The 23,731-nt window shown below is 55.6% G+C and overlaps 1 protein-coding gene across 2 annotated transcripts in view; it reads right to left on the bottom strand.

The window, feature by feature from the left end:
* The window catches only part of TMEM255B (transmembrane protein 255B), a 45,664-nt gene extending 27,690 nt beyond the window's left edge, over positions 1–17,974 (bottom strand). The window contains exons 1-3 of one of the 2 annotated variants that reach the window (XM_008518132.2): positions 17,824–17,974; positions 8,823–8,965; positions 6,587–6,649 (exon numbers count right to left, since the gene is read on the bottom strand). In XM_008518132.2, coding sequence (XP_008516354.1) covers positions 6,587–6,649; positions 8,823–8,965; positions 17,824–17,866 — 249 coding nt within the window. In that variant the 5' untranslated portion in view covers positions 17,867–17,974. The remainder of the gene's footprint in view (positions 1–6,586; positions 6,650–8,822; positions 8,966–17,823) is intronic. The other variant, XM_070579430.1, reaches the window with a different exon arrangement.
* Positions 17,975–23,731: the final 5,757 nt, after the last annotated feature.

Genomic DNA, 23,731 nt, shown 5'->3' with positions numbered 1-23,731 from the left:
ACACACTTGCCCACGTGCAAACGGCCGTGTGGCTACGACTCCAGCACCGTAGATAACAGCAGGTTCTCACTTCCCGCCCAGCTCCTTCTGCCGTGCTGGTGCCCGGCCACAGAGCTCAGAGGGTCTCAGGGCTCGCATTCGACCAGACAGACAAACGCCCGACACCCGAACCCCTGCAGGAAGCGTTTCATCTGTACATCACTTCTCATGAGTCCCTTTGGTTCTCGTAGTTCAGTTTTAAACTATGTTCCAGGAGCATTCCAGCGCCTCTGGCTGTGTGTCTTGTCTGTGTGTCTGTGTCTGTCTGTGTGTCTGTCTGTGTGACTGTGTCTGTGTCTCTGTATCTGTCTGTGTGTGTCTGTCTCTGTCTGTGTGTGTCTGTGTGTCTCTGTGTATGTCTTTGTGTCTGTGTGTGTCTCTATGTGTGTGTGTGTCTATCTGTCTGTGTGTCTGTCTATCTCTGTGTGTCCCTATGTGTGTGTGTATCTGTGTGTGTGTTTGTGTCTCTGTGTGTCTCTATCTGTGTGTATCTGTGTCTGTCTGTGTGTGTTTGTCTCTCTCTGTGTGTGTATGTCTGTGTCTCTGTGTGTGTCTGTCTGTGTGTATGTCTCTCTCTCTCTCTCTCTCTCTCTCTCGTCTGTATCTCTGTGTGTGTCCGTGTGTGCTTGTGTGTGCGCACATGCACATGGCAGGGCATTGGCAGTTGACAGACGTCTTGGCCCTCACCTTCCCCTCCCCGGCCTCTGGACCATCAGGACTACAGAGCCATTAGGAAATCAATGATTCCTGTGTCTGTTGGGTGAGGAGAAAGCAAGAACTCAGTCATCGATGGAAAAATAGCAGAAGCTGACTCAATTTGGGGCATTCTTCAGATGTCACTGGGGAGTAACATGGTAACAGGTGGAGATAATGGTGACGCCACATCTGATGATTAGATTCCACCCCTTCAACTGAACAGAGGGAAATATTTACAGACAAAATGATACCATGTCTGGGACTTGTTTCAAAATAACACAGGAAAGGAAGAAATAGATGGAGATGAACCCAGACTGACCGTGAGTCAGCAGCTGATGATGCTGCTGAGGGACCCAGAGGAGCCGTTATGCCATTCTGTCTACTTGTGTATACGTTTAAATTCTGTACGTAAAGTTAAACAGAAATCAAGAGAAAAGAAAGCATTCCTAGACATCTGGAGGCACTTGAAACACAAGCGTTCCCTCTTCAGCTGACATTCTCTCAGCTTGCAATCGTCTCCTTTTGAAACAACTCGAAAGCTCTGACTGACCCGTGTGCTTAAATACGGTGATGTAAATACATATAAGACGTGACAACGGCTTCCACTCTCTGAATGCCTGTCAGGGGCCAGCATCGTGCTGGATATTCTCACATTCGTTAACTCTGACGCTCCCAACGACCCAGACAATGAAGACACTGAGGTTCAGAATGGCCAAGTGAGCTCCCCCAGACCACACAGCTACAAATGCTGGACACAGGCTCCAGCTTTCATAAATACTACATTAAATGTTAGGCAGCGAAATAAACGTTTGTCACAGAAAGTTAGCCTGGAAGATCGCCTCCCCTGAAGGGGCAGAAACGAGCCCACAGGCATCACAGACAACCCCAGTCAGAAGGCTCTGGTCCGAGGGGCGGGGGGTCCTGACCCTCCTGGCGGGCAGGGGAGCTTCCTGGGGGGCTGGCCCACACCGCTCTGGAGCTGCTGTCACCTCCGCACTTTGATCCTCCGATTCCAAGGCCCACGTTTCTTTTACTTAAGCCATGGAAGCAGACCTCCAGCATCCAGACAGGAGAGGAAGAAGAAACACTACCCCTGTTTCCAGACGACACGATCTCATGGGTGGAAAACCCTAAGAAGCCACTAAAAACCATCAGAACTAATGGATGAGTTCAACAGGGCTGCAGATATAAGATCAACACAGAGGGGCGGCCCCGTGGCCAAGTGGTTAAGTTCGTGCACTCCTCTTACACAGCCTGAGGGTTCACCAGTTCGGATCCTGGGCGCCGCCACGGCACCACTTGTCAGGCCACACTGAGGCGGGGCCCACATAGCAGCCAGAGGGACCTACAACTAGAATGTACAACCATGTCCTGGGGCTTTGAGGAGAAAAAAAAAAGAAGAGGAAGATTGGCAACAGATGTGAGCGCACAGCCAGACTTCCTCACCAAAAAAAAAAAAGCATACTTTAAAAAAAAATCCCATTAAAAAAAAAAGATCAACATAGAAAAATCAATTGTATTTTTATAACTTGCAGTGAACAATCCAAAAATGAAGTTAAGAAAACAATTCTATTCACAATAGCCTCAAAAAGAATAAAATACTTAAGAACAAATTTAACAAAAGAAGTGCCAAACTTAGACTCTTAAAATAACAAAACATTGTTGAAAGAAATGAAAGAAGGCTTTAAAAAGTGGAAAAGTATCCCATGGTCATGGGTCAAGATACTTAACGTTGTTAAGATGGCAGCACTCCCTAAACGGATCTGAGGATTCGGCACCGTCTCTATCAGAAGCCCAGCTGACGTCTTTGTAGAAATCGATGAGCTGATTCTAAAACTTACATTGAATCGCAAGGAAACAGAATAACCAAAACAATCCTGAAAAAGAGGGACACAGTAGAAGGACTCGTGTCCAGATTTCAAACTTACTACAAAGCAACAGTAAGCAAGACGGCATGTTCGGGCACAAAGACAGACTCATAGATCAACAGAACAGGATTGAGAATCCAAACATAAACACACACACCCACGGCCGAGTGATTATCAGGAAGGGCGTCAAGGCCACTCACGGGGGTAGGACAGGCTTTTCCCCAAATTTTGCTGGACAACCGAGTAGCCACATGAAAGGATCGAATGTGGACCCCTACCTCACACTGTATACAGAAATTAACTCAAAACAGACCAAAGACTTAAATGTGACAAAACTCTGAGAAAACGTAGGGGCAAATCTTCATGACCTTGGAATTGGTGTGGAATTCTTGGAAATGGCACCAAAGTCACAAGCAACAAAATAAAACATAGACAAATTGGGCTTCGTCAAAACTGAAAACTTTTGTTCCACAAGGACACCATCGAAAGGGTGAAAAGACAACGCACAGAATGGGAGAAAGGATTGGTAAATCACGTGTCTGCTAAGGACTTGCATCTAGAATACATAAAGGATTCTGACAACTCAACAACAAAAAAAGTCACTCAATTTAAAAATAGGCAGGCGGCTGGCCTGGTGGTGCAGTGGTTAAGTGCGTACATTCCACTTTGGTGGCCCGGGGTTTGCTGGTTTGAATCCCGGGTGCAGACATGGCACCGCTTGGTAAGCCACACTGTGGTAGGCGTCCCACATATAAAGTAGAGGAAGATGGGCACTGATGTTAGCTCAGGGCCAGTCTTCCTCAGCAAAAAGAGGAGGATTGGCAGCAGTTAGCTCAGGGCTAATCTTCCTAAAAAAAAAAAAAGGGCAAAGGATTCGAATGGACATTTCTCCAAAAAAAGATACACCAAAGGCCAGTTAGCACGAGTCCTCCACATCATTAGTTGACAAGGAAATACAAATCAAACCCACAAGGAGACACCACTCCACACCCACAAGGATGGCCAAATAAAAACACAGACGACAACAAGAGTCAGCGAGGATGTGGAGAAGCTGGAGCCCTCACCACTGCTGGTGGGAATGTAAAATGGAGCGGCCACTTTGAAAACAGTCTGACAATCCTCAAACGATTAAACGTGGTTACACATGACCCAGCGCCTCCACTCCTGGATACCTACCTTAGAGCAACGACAACACGTCCACAGAAACTTGGACCCAGACGTTCAGAGCAGCAGCATCGCAACAGCCAAAAGTGGTGACAGCTCTAACGCCATCGGCTGACGAAGGATGAACACCCACACGACGGAAGCGGCTCAGCCGTAAGAAGGAATGAAGCACTGACACACGCTATGACCTGGACGAACCTTGAAAGCATCGGCTCAGTGCAAGAAGCCAGACACAAAGGACCCCGTGGTGTGTGAGTCTATTCAAGTGAGAGTCCCGCATAGGGGTCCACAGACAGAAGCAGATGAAGCTGCCTGGGGCTGGAGGTGGGGACAGAGGGCTGACAGCTGCCAGGTACAGGCTTCCCATCAAGGCAGGGAAAATGTCCTGAATGGTTGCTCCTGTCTATGGATATACTAAAATCCATTGAGTTCTACACATTAAACAGCGAGTTATATGGTATGTGGATTATATCTCAGCACAGGTGTTTAAAAAGGGGGAAAGAAACAGGCATCCCAGGACCGGATCAGGTCCACAGTTCCCAAGACTGCGCAGCCCATGTGCCACCCGGCACACGGCGCACCCCCGGCTTCCCACCGGCCTGCCCTTTGGGGAAATCATGTAGACAAGCTCTCGGGAGCCCCTCAAGCTGTGGCCTAAGGTGCTGAGCGCCACCTCGGGCAGGGCCCGCAACCCTCCTGGAAGGCAGGAGCACGTGGGATCCCTCGGTGGGGTGCACAGGGACGCCCGGTGACAGCTAGGCAGGGGGGCAGGAGCACGGGGGCCAGACAGGACCGGGGAGCGAGAGGGAGCGGGAGCCGCAGGAACGTCCCTCCACGGCGCGGTTCCAGCTGCTCCTCCACCAACAGGGAGCCCCTCCCTCCAACACCAGCTTTTCCTGAGGAAACAGGTTCAGCTCTCACACCTCAGTGCAGCGTCAAACCTCCTGTCTCTCCGGGTAGTTACACTGCAGTGCGTTTAAGCGTGGAAGGGCCAGGCCCTGTGCTGTAGCGGTTAAGATCCGGCGCTCTCACGGCTGCAGCCCAGGTCCTTTCCTGGTGACCCACACCACCGTCTGTCATTGTCACACTGTGGCGGCTGCGTGTGGCTGTGATGCTGAGAGCTCTGCCACCGGGATTTCGGATACCAGCGGGGTCACCCCTGGGAGACGGGTTTCAGCGGAGTTTCCAGAACAAGACAGACCAGGAAGGAGGACCTGGCCACCCACTTCTGGAAAAATGGGCCACAAACCCCTGTGCAGAGCAGCGGAGTGTCATCTGACGGGGCACAGGAAGGCGGGGGATGGCGCAGACAGACCTGGCCGAGGTTCCTCTGCTGCCCACGGGGCACTAGGAGGCGGAATCGACTCCACGGCACTGATAAAAGACATGGAAGGAAATGCGTGTCCCCAGTGAAGATTCTTCAGCACCACGCAAGTGATCAGCGCACAGAATCAGCCTTGCGGGGATGTGTGAAGGCCCCGCGGCAGACACAGGAGCGAGGGCTTCCATTCATTTTCAGCTCAGCCCCACTCACCTCCTTCCTGGAGGAGAGTCAATGGGGGGGGGGGGGGGCGGGGCTCCCAGGGCCCGAGACGGTGCCCTCCCAGGCCCCTCTTTCCTGTGATCCAGGCAAAGCCGAGAAGGATAAGCCGGGTGGGACCCAGAGGAAAAGCCCAGAGCCAGCCCACCTCTGCGCTGCCAGGAGACTCGAGGAGGGAAAGACGCCCCACTGCCTCCCAATATTTAGGGCAAAACACTTCTTTCCACCCGAATCCCAGTCTCTTTGACTATCCCCCTTCCCCAGCCCCAGGGCCCTCCCACCCTCTCAGCCGCTCCTCTGCCCAGGGGTCCATTCTCTCATCCCACGTGGGTTATGACGAGACACCATGGCCGAGCCGTCTGACCGTCCTGTCAGCCAGGGAACGGGGACACATGGGGTGATGGGTCCCATCACTGTCTCACACACCCATGATGGCCCAGGGCAGGCCACATTGAACGTGGTGAGACAACAGGACGACAGCCAGTGCAGGGGCCGTGAAAACGCCAGCACAGTCTGACACAGTAATTTGGGGATGAGACAGAAACGGCCACACGGCCCAACCCGCATCCCCCTGAACACCACTCTCAAAACTCAACACTGGCTGTCCAGTGAATTGGCAAAATTAACTATTATTCTTACAGCTCTCTTCCCAAAAGCAGTGCGCCAACAAACAGGTTCCCAGTTGAGGTGATCAATAAAGACATCGGGTTTGCGAAATGGACCTAGTTGCCGTTCATACACAAGCAAGCGTTCACGGACAGGCGGCATCCAGAGTCCACTCCACAGAGACCGTCTGAGCCACGGTTCCTCCCGCTTTCCATTCACCACTTCCCCCCGTCTGGGGAAGCCCACACACCACCTTATCCCAAAGGGAAGGGCAGACGCTGGGACTGTCGACTCAAAAGGAGAGATGCTCATTCACATGTGTCTCTCTGAACTTTACACACCATGAGTTAATTTAATCTGCCAACCACCCCAGCCCACCCCACACCCTGAACTTCCCGTGCCACAACCTGAGCTGCTGGGACCACAGTATGAGGTTATAGATGTACCCTACAACTCTAGCAGTGCCACTCAGACTAAGATGTGAACGGCACCCACTAAGCCCTGAGTCCAGGGTTGCACAGTGCACAGCCTGGGGCACCTTGGTGCTGATCCCGTAGGCTGCCAGATTGAGGTGGGGGCTCTCCCAGGAACACCAGCTACAGCCGGAACATCCTCTGTTGAGGGCAACACTCCCCACCACTCCACGCTTGAAAGACACACTGTGTGTTCTTACCATTTGCCGTCTATTCTCCACCAGGTTGATGCCAATCATTCCCAAGAACGATCCGAAGCCGAGCTAACACCAGAGAGAAAACAAGGGAGAAAGCACTCGGTTAGCACGGCTGGCGGCTGACCCGCCACAGTAAACAATGTGTGGGAGCTTCCTACCCCAAACACCTTCTCACGGGCGAGGCTGCCATTCCCACTGCGCAAGGGTGACCGCTAAGTGGCAGCCAGGACCTCGCCTGGCAGGGTGGCTTCTTGGCTTCATCAGAGCCGCAGCTGGAACAGAAGCCGCTGAAATACGACCCATCTCCTCTCTGTGTCCACACTTTAACTCTCACGTCGGTTTTACTCTGGTTACAGGAAAATCGAGTCCAGGTGCCCCCTCCCCGGCATGGAGGACAACATCCTCACAGTAAGTCGACCACTCAGGGCCCCTCTCTTGTGTCTGCTCCTCAGGTGTGAGGCCCCCCGATCGCTCCCCAGGCCTGTCTGCAGGCCCAGCGTCAGAGAACGACTCCTCAGGTAAGACCCTGGGAAAGTGGAAGTGAAGACATTTCAGAAGAGCTGCCCGTCACCCCCGGACTCACTGGCCCGCTCGAGGACGGCGCTCGGCTCAGGTGGGCAGGCAGACAGGCAGCCTGGGGCTCCTGAGAATCAGTCCTCTTGCTCCTCGAGAGCCGGAGCTCCTGGCCCCCAGGAGGAAGCGATGCGATGCGGGAAGCGGGTTCCTCCTGAGACCAGCTCTCTCCCGTGTCTCCAGGTTGGCGCGGGGTCTCCGCAGAGCGACTTCCGTCCACATTTCTCTAGTGGATTCACGCTGCATCCACAGCTCCTCTCAGAGCCGCCCGGGCTGCACTCACTCCATCAGGCGTCGCCCGGAACCAGTGTCCTCACCGAGCTGGGTGCTGACAGCATCAGGAGGGTCTGAATACGATCTCGAGATGAAACCCCGAGTGAGTGGAGCTTAAGAACAAGCAAAAAAACTACCACTCGAGACGCATCTTGATCCTTTGAGGTAATTTCGGGGACGTGTCCCCAGCCACCAGCTCCCCAAATTCCAGGCTCCCTTCCCGTACAGGACACACGGCAGAAAAGCGGGGTCCTCGACGTGAGGTTCCACTGGTGAAACTTTCTGCATAGACACTATCTATGTATGTTTACTCGTGAATTATATACTGGTAGGTAATGCAGATTTATAAAGCACAGACAGAAGACAAAATAAAAGATAATATGAAGATGAAATGAAAAATATTTGTAAAATATTTATAAATATTGAGTGCCAAAACCTTTTTCGTCCTTGCTAAAAATGTTATCAACATCATTACTAGTCTTGATAACACTCTTAGTGGGAGTAATTGATTAAATAAGCTTCATTTTTGAAAAAAATCTTGGTTTAGCTCTTCATGACACAGCAACTCAGGGTTCGGTGCATTTTAAGGGCATTGTAGCTGATCAAAGGCAATTTCACAGACTCTCCCTGTGTGCAAAGTGGACACCGGAGCAGACGTTATTGCTGACAACAGTGAACGTGAATTCATACGTCAAAAAGTCTTCTAGATAATTCTGGATTTGGGTGACTGCTTCTCGCCAGGTCAAATGAGCTGTCATGGATTTAGCAGGTGGCACCGCTGTCCAGAATCTGGAATCAGGAGTGGCTCAGGCCGGCCCCTGCCATCCTACACAACCACATTACAAACGCCATCGTCCATCAAGCTCGGCGGCAGGCGGCTCGTAAAGCCACACGTCCGTTTCCCGAGGGTCAGTCTGGTCAGCTCGGTCCCACGGGGCTAAAGCCCAGGTATGGAGCACTGGTTCCCTCGGAGGCTGGGGGAGGATGTAGGCTGGGCCTTTCCCGCATCCAAGGGGCCGCACCCCTTGGCTCTGGGCCCTTCCTCCACCGTCGACACCTCTCCCATCAAGGCTCGACCCCTCCCTGCCCCCTCCTCCACAGGTAAGGACCCTGTGCTCACACTGGGCCACCTGGATGGTGCGGGATGACCACCACGCCCTCCTGAGGCCGACTGGCAACGCTCAGCCCCTTTTTGGTGCAGCCCACCCCATTCACGAGTCCCATGGAGTAGGGCACGGACGCCTTTGGGGTCACTACTCTGCTGCCCACAACCACCAATGCAAGTTTCCAGGCCCCAGAGCCCAGCTCCGTGGGGCTGGAGCTGTGTCACCACCACACAGCACTCTGTGGAGCCCGCCCCCTGCCCCGCAGACCCCGGGGACACGGGACTCACGATGATTCCTGGGTAGTAGCCCCCCGCGGTCACGTTCTCCGTCCTGGTGGTGGCGGCGAGGCCGATGGTCAGGATGAGGACGGACACCACCAACAGAGACCCCACAAACCAAAGGGAAGTCTTCTTTCTTCTCGCAAACGCTTCTGGGAGGAGGGCAGATGGGGCACCGTTAGTCAGGGGACGGGCTCAGAGAGGGTGTCCCATGTGACGCACCGAGGGTCAGCTCTTCCCTCTGAGCTCTGGGAGGTCTCGCCGCTGCCACATCCCGGGAGCCTGGGACCAGCCCGCTGCTCCCTCCTGCACCAGGGCCCCCTCGGGTGCCCCGAACCAGCCTCTGGAAGCCCCCGACCCCCACGCCCACGACCTCTTTCTTTTCGGCCGCCCCGGTTCTCAGAGCAGGGTCTGGGAGGCACCCTTGCCGCCCCTCGGGCCTCACAGGGTCTCTGCCGGGCCCTTGACGCCACGTCCCGAACAGCACTGACCCTGCATGTCTCACCTGCACAGCTGCCCGCGTCCGCGCTCCCTGTACCTGCCCGGGGCAGACGCGGGAGCCCTGCCCCTGCCGCCCCCACTGCCCAGAGGGGCCGGGGCCTGGCCACTCTCACCACACGACACTCCCCAACATCATCCCCCGAAGATGAGCCCACGAGGGCAGCTGGGGTCTGTCCTGCTCCCCGCTCCTGCCACCCCCACTCCCAGAGGGGCCGGGGCCTGCCCACTCTCACCACTTGACACTCCCCGACATCATTCGCTGACGATGAGCCCATGAGGGCGGCTGGGGTCTGTCCTGCTCCCGCACCTGATGCTGCCCACACAGTTGGTTCACCACAGACACCAGCTCCCTTCCAGCGCCCTCCCCCTCCCCAGGCCGCAGGGCCCGAAGGCCTTCACCCTGGCAGGCAACCCCATGGCCAATTCAGGCCGACCCCTTCCTGAGCATCTGCCCAGCCGGCTGCCACTCCAAGCGCCTCGCCTGGGCCCCGGCCGAGTCCCGAGCCTGGACACCAGCCCGTTCTGAGGCTGGAGCAAGACCTCCAGCTCAGCCTGACCAGGCCCAGAGCAGTCGCGTCCCTCCAGGCAGCCAGCACCTGGCGCGCTCTGCCCCATGAATGTGGCCTGCGGCCTGTCCACACACAGCTGTCACCCCGGGGGCCCAGAGGGCGCCTCATCTTCCATCTCCGGCGTCTAGCTCAGCCCAAAGGGTGAAGGATTGAACGGGGAGGGGGCAGAAAGAAAGCAGGAAGTGTGCTGGAGGCCACCATAGCCCCCAGGCGTGCCCTTCCCTCTGCCCTGTGAACAGGCCCCTGTATGTGATGTGGAGGTGTGCCCAGCCAAGCATGGCATTGTCCAGCCTCTGTTCCAGCTGCGTGATTACTTATCCATCCAAGCAAAGGACAGTGGGCAGGACCTATGGGAAGTCTTCTAAAGGAGCTGTCCCCTTGCCTTTCTCTCTTCATTCTTCCTGTTGCCTGGAACATGGACAGAAAGCAGGGCCCCAGCAGCTGTTCTGGACCATGAGGGATCCTTGAGAATGGAAGCCACAGGCAGAATGACAGAGCAGAAAGGCAGCCCTGCTCACCCACCTCCACACTGATGAGGTAACAGGATAAACCTCTGGGTTCTAAGCCACTACTCTGGATGTCCGGGAATCCACAGCCAAACCCAATTCTAACTGCGGCGGAGCTCAAGGAAGACGCAGGAAAGGGGAGCTTCCCATCGCCCGCGTTTCCTCCCTCAGGTCTCGACCTCTGGGTGTGCACTGACCTACTTCCCGCCCCACAGCGTGTCTGGGGAAGGCAGGGCAGCCTCTCGAAGACAGCCATTCGCTCTCAGACACACCAGCCCCGACCTGTCACCAGCAAGTGCACGCGGAGGCAGACAGCGGAGGGCAGGACGAGGGCCTCCACGCCGAGCCAGCCGGGCTGCTGGGTCTTGTTTGGGAAGCTTAACCCTCTTGGTTCCCATGAGTCCAAAGCAAAACGGGAGACGAAAGGGAAACACGGTGCTTCTTCCTATGCCAACGTGTCTAAAATCCACAGAGCGTGTGTGTGAGTGAGTGTCTGTGTATCTTTGTGAGTGTGAGTGTGTCTGTGCAAGTGTGTATCTGTGTGTGTCTGTGAGTGTGTGAGAGTGAGAGTGTGAGTTTGCGAGTGTGTCTGTGTGTGAGTGTGTGTCTGGGTGTGTAACAGGGAGGCAGCGCACATTTGATCACAACGCTGGCGCAGTGGCCTCCTGACTCAGGGCAGGCAGAATTTTCACGCTCCAGGAGGCCTGCGCCTGTAGACTCGCACTTCTGCCGTCCCATCGCAAAGCTTGATGGCCAGTCAAGGGCACAACCCCAAGAACGGGATTGTCACACCCTCAGAAATAAGTGACACAAAACCACAAATCAGGTGCAAACTCAGAAGGACTGGCTGACGTGAGGACGCGGTTCTTACCCAGTGACGTCAGGGACGTGGTCTCAGGAAGGACGCTTCATCCGGAGGCCAAAAGAACACCGACAGGCCCGCTCTCCTTCCCCGGCACCTCCAGATCCTCGGAGGACCCTCTCGGAGAATCTCGTCCTAAAGCAACTGTGACCCTCACCCTGGAGGACGAGATCAACTCACTCTCGAAGATCATAAGCCACTGGCTCCGACCAGCAGCCGACCGTCTTGGTTACGCGCCCCTCTCTGCCTCCCTAAAAAGGAGGTGTATTTCAGGGTCCGCAGGGGCGGTTCTCCTGCCTGCCCCCGGTGCCCCGGGAGGCGGCGCTGTGGCTGGCTTCGAGAGGGATGGTGGCGCTCTGGGTTTTCCTGACTCCTGCAGCAGGAGGAGCGGCTGCCGTGTCGACAGCAAACTAGAGGTACGAGGATGGACCGAACACAACCCGCTCCGAAGGCTCACGCCTGAGGATGGAGCAGCCTGGCAGCCCAGCCACACGGGGAAGAGCAAGGAGGCCACTGGCCGTGGGCAGGACACCCGCAGCAAGAGCAGAGGCAAAGCCAGGCCCCCAGGCCCCTCGCGGCCCTTGCTGCAAAGGGCCACCCCAGCCCAATAACCAAGTCATGTGGCTGCAGCCCCAGGGGCCGGCCACCTGCCACCCACCGAGGAGCACATCCCGCATTTACGCCTCATGGACATGCCCTGGTGGTGGGCTCCGAGTCCCACCGCTGTAGCTTCTGCAGAATAGGCGTTGAGGGGCTGAGCAACGAGTGGACCCAAGAGAGGACCCGAGAGTGGACGCACGAGTGGACAGAGCACAGGAGCATAGAGACAGCACTGACTGCCCATGACCACGCCAGAGGCCACGTGGCTCAGACGTGGTTCTGCACCATCTCCTGATGTTTCTAAACTCAGCACATGTTCTCCAGTGACCCTTCCCACCCACGTCCAGCCACACACCAGCCACCCCGCAGCCCACAGCTCTGTCCTGAGGGCACTGGCCGAATGCTAACCTGTGTGGCCCCATGCCCAGGCCACCGTCAGGCCATCACCTCCCTTCCTGCTGTAGTGTCCAGACGGTGGGGAAGCCCCACTCGAGGGGAGTCCCACCGGGGGATCCGAGAGGTGCCCAGATCGATTAACGATGTCTGCCCTGGGCGTGGAGGAGCAGCGGCACATGTGCCAGCCCCCAAGAAAACGACCCTGAGCCCCTCCAGCCCAGCATCCTCAGATCACCTCCCGTCTGCGTCCCCTCCTTGGCCGCAGCTCCTCCTCCCGCCCACACCTGACCCTCAGCTGCCCCAGGGTCTCTCCTCCCACTCCGCTCGCCGGACTTCTGAACTCAAACCAACCTGGGCCGGGCCCTGGAGTGTGACCCAGGTGATGAAGGCATTTTTACAGGGAAAAAGAAGACTGTAAGTTTTATGTTAAAAATGTGTGATTCTTATTCTGCTCATAAAAGCAATAGTTACTTTTTGTAGAACATCTATAAACTACAGAAAAATACAAAAGAAAAAATAAAGTTCACAGTAATCGCATCACCCAAAATTGGCAGGTGGGCCTACAACCACGACATCTTTTTACAATGCACTTATCTACTTTTTAAAGCATTTTTTCCTAAATTGGGACAGACGTGTTTTTAAATCTTTTAAAATTTTTGTTCACTTAATATACTCTAAGAATTTTTCCGAACACAAGACAGAGGGATGAACAGGTCGGGCAGAGGAGATTTTCAGGGCAGAGAACAACTCTGTCTGACACTGTGATGACGGATACGGGATGTTACACATTTGTCCAAACCCACGAAACGTCCACCACCAAGGCGAGGCCTCGTGGAGCCACGGGCTCTGGGGGTGACGTGTCAGTAGAGGTTCGTGGAGCACCACACAGGCTGACGGCTGGGGCTGGGGGGGAGGCTGTGCCTGGGGGGCAGAGGGTCGATGGGAATCTCTGTATTTCCCCCCTCGATTTTGCTGTGAACCTAACATTGCTCTGAAAAATAAAGTCTATATATGTATTTAAAACCACCATGTTATAAACTTTGTATATAAATCTTTCTATCACCTCTCGCTTATTCTTTAGGATAAATTTCTATAAGTGGAATTTCAGGGCAAAAGGGCAAAATTTTTTTTTTTTTTTTGAGGAAGATTAGCCCTGAGGTAACTACTGCCAATCCTCCTCTTTGTGCTGAGGAAGACTGTCCCTGAGCTAACATCCTTGCCCATCTTCCTCTACTTTATACGTTGGACACCTACCACAGCATGGCATGCCAAATGGTGCCATGTCCACACCCGGGATCCAAACTGGTGAACTCCGGGCTGCCGAAGTGGAATGTGCAAACTTAACTGCTGTGCCACTGGGCCAGCCCCTGGGCAAAATATTTTTAAGGAGAAAGTAAAAGTTTTGGAGTGCAAATTTAATCTCACAAAACAGAAGATAAACCCACAGGCCTCGTACACGCTTTGGAAACAGTTCTCAGAAGTCCCACAGCTTCTTCACCTACAGGCAGGAGAAGTAAGCATGGCTCCATCTGGTTGCTTTAAATTGCTCTCTTAATTTCTATTTTCTAGTATTTTTTTATTACAAATATATAAGAATTGTTGAGGGTGAACCATTTGTAGGAGTGTCTACAGGAAAAAGCCCAAGTGCAAGCAGACAATTGATCCCTCAGGACACGGGGCATTTGCACGTGCTCTGGGAGCTCCCGTAGCGGGCTTTCCCCTCCTTCACTATTACATCTCACTTGCAAAGAAGTGCACGCACAGAGACAGCAACGACTCTTCTTTCTTGCATTTGTTTGAAGCCTGAAACCAAGGACATATGTACAAGGTGCTCTGCCCAGGATTCAGAAGATCAGCGGTTATGGGGATGGTGGCAGCAGAGCTGGGACATCTGTGGGGAATTAGGGCACTGAAATGGCAACGCCACCCTGGGAACAAAGAGCAGCCTCCCACGGCAGAAATTCTGCTCTGGTCGATTGACTTTAGAAAGGTAGGTGCATTGAAAAAAAAAAACAGACCCAAAAGTTAGAAATGTCTTCTGGCGGCTGACCTGGTGGTGCAGTGGTTAAGTTCGCACACTCCACTTCCGCAGCCCGGGGTTGGCAGGTTCAGATCCTGGGTGCAGACCTAACACTGCTTGTCAAGCCACGCTGTGGCGGTGACCCACATAAAATAGAGGAAGATGGACACAGATGTTAGCTCAGTGACAATCTTCTGCACAAAAAATATATTTGTATATGTCTATATATATCTTCTACATTTTGGAAGTTAATGAAACCATTGTTGTGGAAGTTCATGAAACAATCACATTAATGGTGACAACACCTCTAGTAGTGGGGTAGCAACTGTAGCTTGTTTCAGAGCCGTCCAGCTCCCCGGCTCATTCAGTCGGGACCGGAGGATGGGTCTCCCCACCTCTGACCGCCCTGGCCCGCCTCCACACACCTGCCAAAGAAGCCGAACACGTAAGAATTGTCGAGGGTGAACTAGCTGCTTTTGATCAGTGCAATTTCCTCTCTTCTTCCTTGCCTGTTTTTTTTTTTCCCTTAGGTTCCCATTCCTATCTTTTGAGGGTTAAAATGTGTTTTAAGAACAATAAGCCTCCTAAAACTAAATTTTATGGGACTAAGTATTTGAGAAAATTATCAGACAAATGCCCTCCTCCTCAGAGGGTTTTGTTCTGCTATTTTTCCTATTTTAATGCATTGCACGTCTATTATGCTCAAAATAACCAGCCAGATGCCTCAGCATCTGTTTCAAAGTGCTTACGACTTCCAGGGCCCTGTCTGGGCTCAAGTGGGCTGTCTGGACCGTATCCTGCTCCCTAAGGCTCTCAACTCTGTTCCGCTTCGTCCCTTCAGGGACGCTGGCGTGGTGAATGGGGATCTGAGTGGATCCACCAGGCTGACAGCGCTTGGTCAGCCCTTGCCCCATCCGTTAGTGACATTCTGACAGGCCTGCCACGGAGTGAAAAGTTAAACGCATCCCCTGTGGGGTCACGTAAATCTTCCCATGAACCGTTTTCGAGGTAACTTTGCCACTCCACCACTTTCCCCTGAAACTGCTACATGGTAAAAGCAGAAAGTGCGAGCTGCCCCTTCTGTCAGCGTTTCTGTGGGAGGTTCCGAGGTTGACATGGGGTCCAGAAAGACAGCCAGCGATTCGCACGGGACGCTGGGAGGGACGGGTCTGCACAAGCTCATTCTACTGACGCAGACTGTCCTGTTTTGACTCCAGGTACGACAGAAGCGACAAAAAGAAGAATCCTGATCTTAAATACTCTATAAATATAGGATATTGCATAAAAATAAGAAAACAAGAAACAAACTCAAGAAAAGAAGGTATGGCACCTTTATAATCACCACAAGACACACGCATTTGCAGACCAGGTGTTGGAGGGATCCAGTTCCGCGTTGGAGGCGGATGCCTAGAACCACCCAACTGTCCCTCCACCCTATCCCGTTAGCAGGAAGATTCTCACATGCGTTGTTACAACTGAAGCGCTCTTAAGACAGTGCCCTGACTGTCAACTAAAATATCTACTCTTAGGGTTATAGTCTTGGGACAGCTACACAGACTGCACCCACACTGTTTTGGGCCTCCCCAGGCCTGCTGTGTGATCTTGGGCAGCCATCCATCCTCTCTGAGCCCAGCAGAAGAGGACCTGTGAGAGCAGGGGCTGTATCTGTCTTGTTTGCCACTCGATCCCCGTGCCCAGCTCAAACCAGGAGACAGAGACATCTCCTGGTGTTGAGTGAATGAATGAACTTCAGTTTCCTGATCTGTAAAGTGGGGCTGACAACCACCCGCTCCACCCACCTCCTAACTGTGGTGAGAGAATACACACGGAAGCTCTGTACACGTTTCTACGGGCGTGACAGATTAATCACAGCGGTGACAGCGTTAAGGTCGCGTGGCAGTTATTCCGACCCGTGTTTCTCCACCCCAGAAACTGAGGGAGATGTTCTGAGGTGTGGAGCTCCCGTGTCCTGCTCGCTGCTTTTCCCACGTCCAGGCTGTCCCAGGTGCATCCTTCCTAGAACGTCTCAGACAGTCTCCTCGGCACCCCGCTGGGCGCCTGCAGCCCTCCTGCCCCGTCCCCCAGCCCCGGCCGTGGCAGGAGCAGCTGAACCACAGCTCCCGTGGGACCTGGTCACGTTGAGGAAGTGCAAGGACGGGAGCGGATTCTGGTGCTGACCATCAGCACTCCCTCCAGTCAGTAGAGCAAGGAGGGGGGTGTCACCGAGACGGGGTTGGCACTAGGAAGGTGGTCACCCTGGCAGCAGGGCTGGAGCCCCAGAAAGAAGAATGAGCTGATGGAGTCACATGTGGACACCCCGTCAGGGAGGCACAGCGGCCGTCAGGGAAATACGCCACGCAGAGCAGCACGCCCCTCGGCCATCCAGTCCCCTTTTCTCTGATTTTAATGGAACACTTGCCCAAGGTGGTAACCACAGAAATGCAAGAAAAAAATGCCATAATCACACCCCAGCTAATTTTAGTATTTTTAAATAAGAGACTAACTCCTAGTATTATTTTAAATTTACAGTTCCTCATAAAAAGAAAAAACGAAGTCAAATGGTATCTTTTAACCATCAAGTGATTCTAATACAATAACTAGTTAACAACAACGAGTAATAACAACTAGCTGTGACTATTGTTACACGCAGGAAGTGTTTCACTTCCCGGAGGATGAAAACACGCATCACGTTTCATCACAGCCAACGACCGTGTCCTAGAGGGTTGGCACCGGGCAGCCCAGCGTGTGGCCCACTGTGCCATCGGGTTTGTGCCAGTTAATGCTGTGATGTTCGCACAGAGACGACACTGCCCAACGACGCACGTCTCTGAACGCAGCCCCGCGGTTAAGCGACACGACTGCACCAAGAGTGGTCACAGGGCTTTGCTTAGAGACCGGGGGAGCCGAACCATTTCTTTTAGGAAGAAGCCAGACTCCTGGGTTATTATTTAACAATCAAACATTACTAATCTGGGTTTTAAAAGAGACTTTCCAAAGTCAGTCCAGGCAGGGCTGTGGGGGCACCTGGTTTTCCAGGGGCCATGTGAAGCGGGCAGCAGGCCGAGGCCATCAGAGCCGCGCTCCCTGTCAGACCACTTTTTTCAAAACCCTCCCTGCCGGCTTCCCCTCAGGAAAACCCCCGGCACCGAGTCTGTCCGGCTCCAGACCCCCGGCGGTCGCGGGCTCCAGGCTGCACCTGGCTTGTCTGGAGAAACCAAGAATTCTGGAGTCCATGAATTTCGGGGGGCGGTCGGTGGGGAGGGCGCCTGGAGGGAGCCACCCTGTCACTTACAAGCAGGAGGACGTTACCCGGCTGTTGAAATGAACTTTTCCGAGAAATTTTTGGAGACTGAAATAGGGTGGAAGAGAGGGAAACGGGGGCGGTTTGGGTGGCGTCTGTCGTTCGAGAGGAAAGACAGCGGGAAAGAGGCGGAGAGCGGCGCCAAGTCCCATCCAGAAAAGGACCCGAGAGGGTGTGCGTGAGGGACTGAGCCCCAGCGGCCCGCGGGCGGACGCACCTGCGGGAGGATCGGGGCGCGGGATGCTGGGGGCTCACCTGTCGCGTCCCGCAGGGCCAGGGGTCCGGGCGCGGGCTGCATCCCGGCCACTCCTGGGGCGCTGCAGCGGCGGCTCCCGGCGACAGCGACGGTCGGTGCGATGCAACGGGGCTGAGAGGACCCGCCTGAGCCCCGCCCCCCTGAGCCCCGCCCCTTGTCTGCGCCTCCGGCCACGCCCTGTCTCCCTCCTCCCCCCCCGATCCCCTCCTCCCGCTCCCCGTTTTCCTGGAAATCAGACCCCGGGGAAGGGAATGCATGTGCGTGGGCAGCAACGGAGCCAGACTAGGGTGGAACATACCTGGAAAGGTCCCTCTGGATTTCTGAGCTGCGCCCGCCGCCCGGTCACAGCTGGCCACAGGCCCAGGCGGTCAGGCGCCCCGAGGAGGGAAGCAGGGAGGCTGGCCTGGGGGTGACCTACGCGTGTCCTGGCGGCCGCGGAGTGGCTGTGGGTCCGTGTCCCCGCCTCGGGCAGGAGGCTCCTCGGGTGCAGTGCAGGTGCCTGTCTGTTCTCAGAGGGTCGCACAGCAGACACTCGGTTCCCTGCGGTGAATGGGTGGATGCTGCAGGCCCCCTCGCACCCCTGCAGTGTGGCTTCGGGAGCTGTCCTGCAGCCCCCACCCCCTCATTTTCATATCCACGGCCCTGAGGTTGTTCTGAGTGAAACCCGCAGGCGGGAAAGGAGGGGAAAGATGAGAGAAGCAGGTTACTGGGACAGAGTGCCTTGAGGCAGCAAGAAAAGACGGCTTTTAAGCGGCATTAATTCAGTTTTAAAATGGTTTTGAGTTAAAAGCATCAGCAGCACTTACAACAGAGGACAGGTGAACGACCAGTAAACGTGAGAAGACGCAGCCCCCAGTGCCAGGGCAGCGTGGTCGAGCACAGCGACGTGCCCTTCACCCCCACGTCACGGGCAAATCTTTAAAGGTCGGACAGCAACTCGCACTGAAGAGGATGTGGGAGCAGAAGCCGCGCTCACTGCTTGTGGGTCAGACGTGTCCGGCCACTTCGAAAGCAACACTTAGGCTTGTTGCAGATGGACGAGCGGCAGTTCCCGCTAAGGGCACGCCCAGGAGCTGCGGGCCCAAACCAGGCCTCCCCTACAACCTCCTAAAGAGTCTCTTAATTACTACTGTTCTGAGCTCAGCACAGACCAACTGAATCAGAACCCTAGGAATGGAGCAATTGTTAACCCCCAGTCGCTCTAAAGGGACCGCCCACCGTGCTGGGAAAACTCTTGCGCATGCGCACAAGCTGATGGTCAGAAACGACGACGCAGCGCGGCACCGTGGGTGACGGAGAAAGACCCCTTGGAGAGCACACTGTAGGACAGCAGGATGGAAGCTGGGGCCCGTCTTAGGAGGTTAGAATCCAGCGAGACCAGATAGTGGTGTGGACCAGGGTGGCGGAGCGCAGCAGTGGACACGGTCACCCCCCTCATGCTGTGTAGACCCGCAAATGCCACGGGATTGTGCGTGTGGATACACAAATAGCACGTGACGGTGTCGTAGATGCACAGACACCATGGAAGTGTGTGTGAAGAAATACCGCGGGATTATGAATGTAGACACCAAAGACCGCGGAATTTAGCTCCTGCAAAGACGACTGTGAGATGACGGGAAATCCGCCTTCTTCTGGTCTGGGATAATCGGAGGCTCGGACGAATTATTACTGATGTTATGAAGGTGATTTCTTAGCACAGTTATGACAAAGGCCTGCTGTCCCCCTCATAGCAAACTGCTCCTGTCGGAGTGAAATGATCCGTGTACACAAAGGTCCCCCTCAACCTCCCTCCCGTGACACGGCCCCCATGGGCCCCGGAGCAACCGTGTCTCCTCTGAGTGCCTCACCCAGAGGTGCCGAGTCCAGCGGGATCCTCCCTCAGTGGTGGACGGGACTAACAATAATTGAGCGCCTCCTGTATGCCCCACACTGTGAGCCCCTCTCGTCAGGTGCTGCCTCATCTGGTCCCTACAATATCATTCCCATTTCACAGATCAAATTGAGGCACCAAGAATTTAAATAATTCTTCCAAAGTCACATAGCTGGTCAATGGCAAAAACAAGATATAAACCAAGACAGTCCGACTTCAAAGCACAATCACGTCTTCTGTACGGGGACAGGTGTATTCGCCTGACTGCAGACATCTAACTTAATCTTTCGTTCATGCAATCGACAAATATTTCTTGACTTTCCTCTGTGTGCAAGACACCAGGAGAGCTGGGAAGGTGAGTCACACAGACCGGCCCCTAAGAACTGTGGGGTTACAAGTGAGAAGTTGGGGAATAGAAGACACTATTCTACCATAAAGCAGACGGTGGCAACAGCATCTGTGAACACAGTTTCTACACCAGCCAACCAACAGGACCGCACGGATGAGGCCCGGTCCTGGCAGAGACCAAGGCCTCTCTGATGACCGCACTGCAGGCCCGTGATGCTCCACCTTGCCTCCCACTGGACCCCCCCGGGCAGTAAAAAATCCCAGGGCCGAGGACCTCACATCAGAGCCTCTGGAGGGAACCAAAGCTGGAGGCTCCCGGGGGGCCCAGGGCAGAGCAGCGGGCCTGAGCACCACTGCTTGCAGGACAGACCAGATGCGGAGAGAGAAGTGGGGGTGTCTGAGCAGGTCCAGGACGCGGCTGTTTGCGTCAGGCCTGGAGCACGGTGCTGAGGGCACAGAGGCCCAGAGGCACTGGGCAAAGCTGGACCTGCCACCAAGTCTCGGGATGCTAGACCCGGCAGCGCCTGCCAGCCATCTCCCTGCGACCTCACCCTGCCTGGCAGCGGGATCTGCCCAGCACGAGGGCCAGCATGACCCCTTTGTCTCCGGAGACCCGTCCAGCGTGGAGGAGTTTCCAGCAGGGCTGGCACGGCCCCCAGACTAACCTTCCCATCGTCCCCGGGCCTATCATCCTCGTGGACCCCACACAGGCACACACTGGCACACACAGGCACACACATATACACACAGGCGCTCACATGTGCACACAGGCACACATTGGCACACACAGGCGCTCACATGTGCACACAGGCGCTCACATGTGCACATGCCCCATTGGTCCCAAGCTCCAGTCTAGGCAGTGCTGTGTCACCCTGGGGTGGGGACGGGGTGGCAGGGACACCGTGGCCTTCAGTCTGCACCGATCACCCTGGGGCCCCCACTGGGCTCAGGGGACCTCGCTGCAGCAGAGCTGGCCTGGGGAGCAGAGCACAGGCCAACTCCCTCCTGCTCCTCGCACGCCCTCCATTCTCTGGGTTGCGGCCTTGGAGAAACCGAAGATGCAAAGACTCGCAGGGGCTCCTGCCGGTCCAGCCGGCCACAGGCCTCTTCCCCAGGGATCTCACGGGCTCTGGCATGAACAGGGCAGAGGAAGAAGAGGAATTAATAATTTAGCATCTTCAACTATGATCAGCATGATTTAAAAAAACACAGTCAGGCCGCCCACGAGGGGATGCATGCTGCCCTAGACACCATTCCAGCGGGGGCCTCCCCGGCACCCCGTCCTCGCAGAGGCAGTGCCTAGGGGCAGCCGGGGCTCAGAGAGCCGGGGATCGGCCTTCCCGGGGGCTCCCAGAGACAAAAGCTTTGCCTCTTTCGGGTGAAAGCAGGGTGAGGCAGTGGTGGCAGGACAACCGCAGCACATTCTTGGTTCCATCACAGAATCGTCATGGGCAGGGACCTCTGCCCTGCTGCGCCTGCCCAGACCCAGCCGCCTGCTCGCAGCAGGTGCCCAGAGGGACACGTTGAAGGGAGGTCGAATCGGCTCGATTCCCAGCCCGACTCACACCTGCTCCCCAGGGTGGAGGCGGACGCACAACACGACTGACTCCTTCCCGTAACGCGTAATGTGAGCCGCCTGAGAGGACACAGGGGAATGAATAATGCAGAGGCGTCCAGGCCCCTGCCCCCGTCCCTGCAGGCTGAGGTGGCAGGACAGCTGGGAGACGCTCCGGGACATGCATCTTTTAAACTGAAAGCACCCGGGGGCTTTGCCTGAAGGCCTCGTGGCTGTGATGGCTCTAAGGGCCCCTGATGGCTCTAAGGGGCCCCGGCAGGAAGCTCCACGGCCCAGATGTCTCGGTTCCCGGTTCTCCTGCTCTCGTTCCCCGAAGGACACGTGAGGCGCACACGACTCCCCCGGGCAGAAGCGCCTTCCCGCCTGGGCTCTGGTGACCATGGGCTCAGCCCACGTCTCCTGTTTTAGCCAAACAGGCTGCAGAGTGTGGGTCTCGCGGCCTGGTGGTGGCCCTGTTGAAAGGAGAGAACCGCCCAGCAGGCCCAGCCCGCCCTCGGGGCCTAGGAAATACTGACAGGAGGCAGCCGCCCCAGGCTTCCCGGAACCCCGGGGACGGACAGGCTGAGCTGGGACGAAGGCACCCACCAGGCCAGGTGGTCAGAGGCCAGGCCACAGGCTCCACTCATCTGTTCCCATGAAATCCCACAGAACACGGTGGCCCCCGGGAACCCTCATCCCTCGGCCCACTCATCTTGGGCACGTTTTTCTACCGCAGCTGAGGAACTGAGGTTTGGCTTTTGCACAATCACGTCAGGCCTCGTTGTCTTCGTCTGGGTGGAACCCGAGAGACCATCTCATTTCATGTTTAATTTCATGTTTAAACTGTTCTTGCGTTAGCGGCAGGATGTTGTAATAGGTTCTACTCTCAGCCAAGGCCCACCCGCCCGTCTAAACACCCGCGGAGGGGATGGCCCGTCGAGAAATGAAAGGCCATGTGCTCAGCCCTCCTAAGGCTCCTCGAGGCTGAGCTCACGTTTAATGACCAAATTAGCAAATCTGTGAAGACCGTGGACAAGAAAACCCAGCTGGCCTGCGAATATGATCAATACCCCAAAAAGCATCACAGGAGGGGTGCGGGGCGCGGGGCTGTGTCCAGTGATCGGACGGGACCCAAGGCCTGGGCGTGGTCCCTCCGTGACCCTGGATGGCTCTGCAGAGCATGGGCTTTCCCGTCGGCCTCCCGAGGGCCAGCCCAGCGGGGACCGCACAGTCTCGGGAGCCAACAGAACGTGTCTCCTGCGTGTCCTGCCCCCAACCGCCCATGTTGTCCATTCTCATCTGCTTCGTGCGTCTCCTCTTGACTCGTTGAGGCGTTTTTGTGATGGCTGCTTTAAAGCACCCGTCAGCCGACCCCGGCATCTGTGTCATGCTGGCGCTGGGGCTGTTGTGCTTTCTCATCCCAAGGGGGCCTTCTGGTTCTTGGAACCACGAGTGACTGTCCATCGTCCCCCGGACGTTGGGTGTCACGTTATGGACTCTGGGTCCTATTGGCCTGTCCGTTTCAGCAGCTTCCTCTGACACAGGCCTGCCTCTCTGCTGCCAGGCAGGGTGGGAGTGAGGTTCCCTCCCCTCTGTGGACACGGGGTGGGGGCTCCTCATGCCTGCTGGGTGGGGAGGGCCCTGTCCAGTCCAGCTTATCCCAGGGTCAGATGTGGCCTCGCAGCGATAAACGGGTGTGTAGGGAGGAGCAGAAGAGGATCTGCTCTAACTCTCAGCAGATGCCGGGTCCCTCCCGGCCTCAGAGGACACGCCTGCTCCCCGGGCTGGGCGGCACTGCTCGAGCGTCCACCACAGACACAGCCACAGCGGGATGCGAGAGGCGCTCAGTCCCGCCGGAGCTGCTACAGCCCGACGAGGAGACCAGCAGACAGACGGGAAGCAGACAGCATTTCTCCGCAGCCTCTCCCACGGCGCTCGGCATCAAGACGTCCAGTTGCTACGCACTGACCCCCGTCTTTCCCGGCCGCACCTGACTCTCCTCCAGAGACCCCGGCCGGGACGGGTGAGTGCGCTGAGGGTGGAGGGCGGCCCCTGTCTCTCACGGGCCACAGCTCCACTCAAACATACAAAATCTCAGACAGGCGTGTCCTGCGAGTTTGGGATAAAGTGGATT

Source organism: Equus przewalskii, chromosome 16, assembly GCF_037783145.1.
Source record: "Equus przewalskii isolate Varuska chromosome 16, EquPr2, whole genome shotgun sequence".
NCBI lineage: Eukaryota > Metazoa > Chordata > Mammalia > Perissodactyla > Equidae > Equus > Equus przewalskii.
Note: the sequence above shows the minus strand (reverse complement) of the source record. Positions and strands in the feature narration are given on the sequence as shown.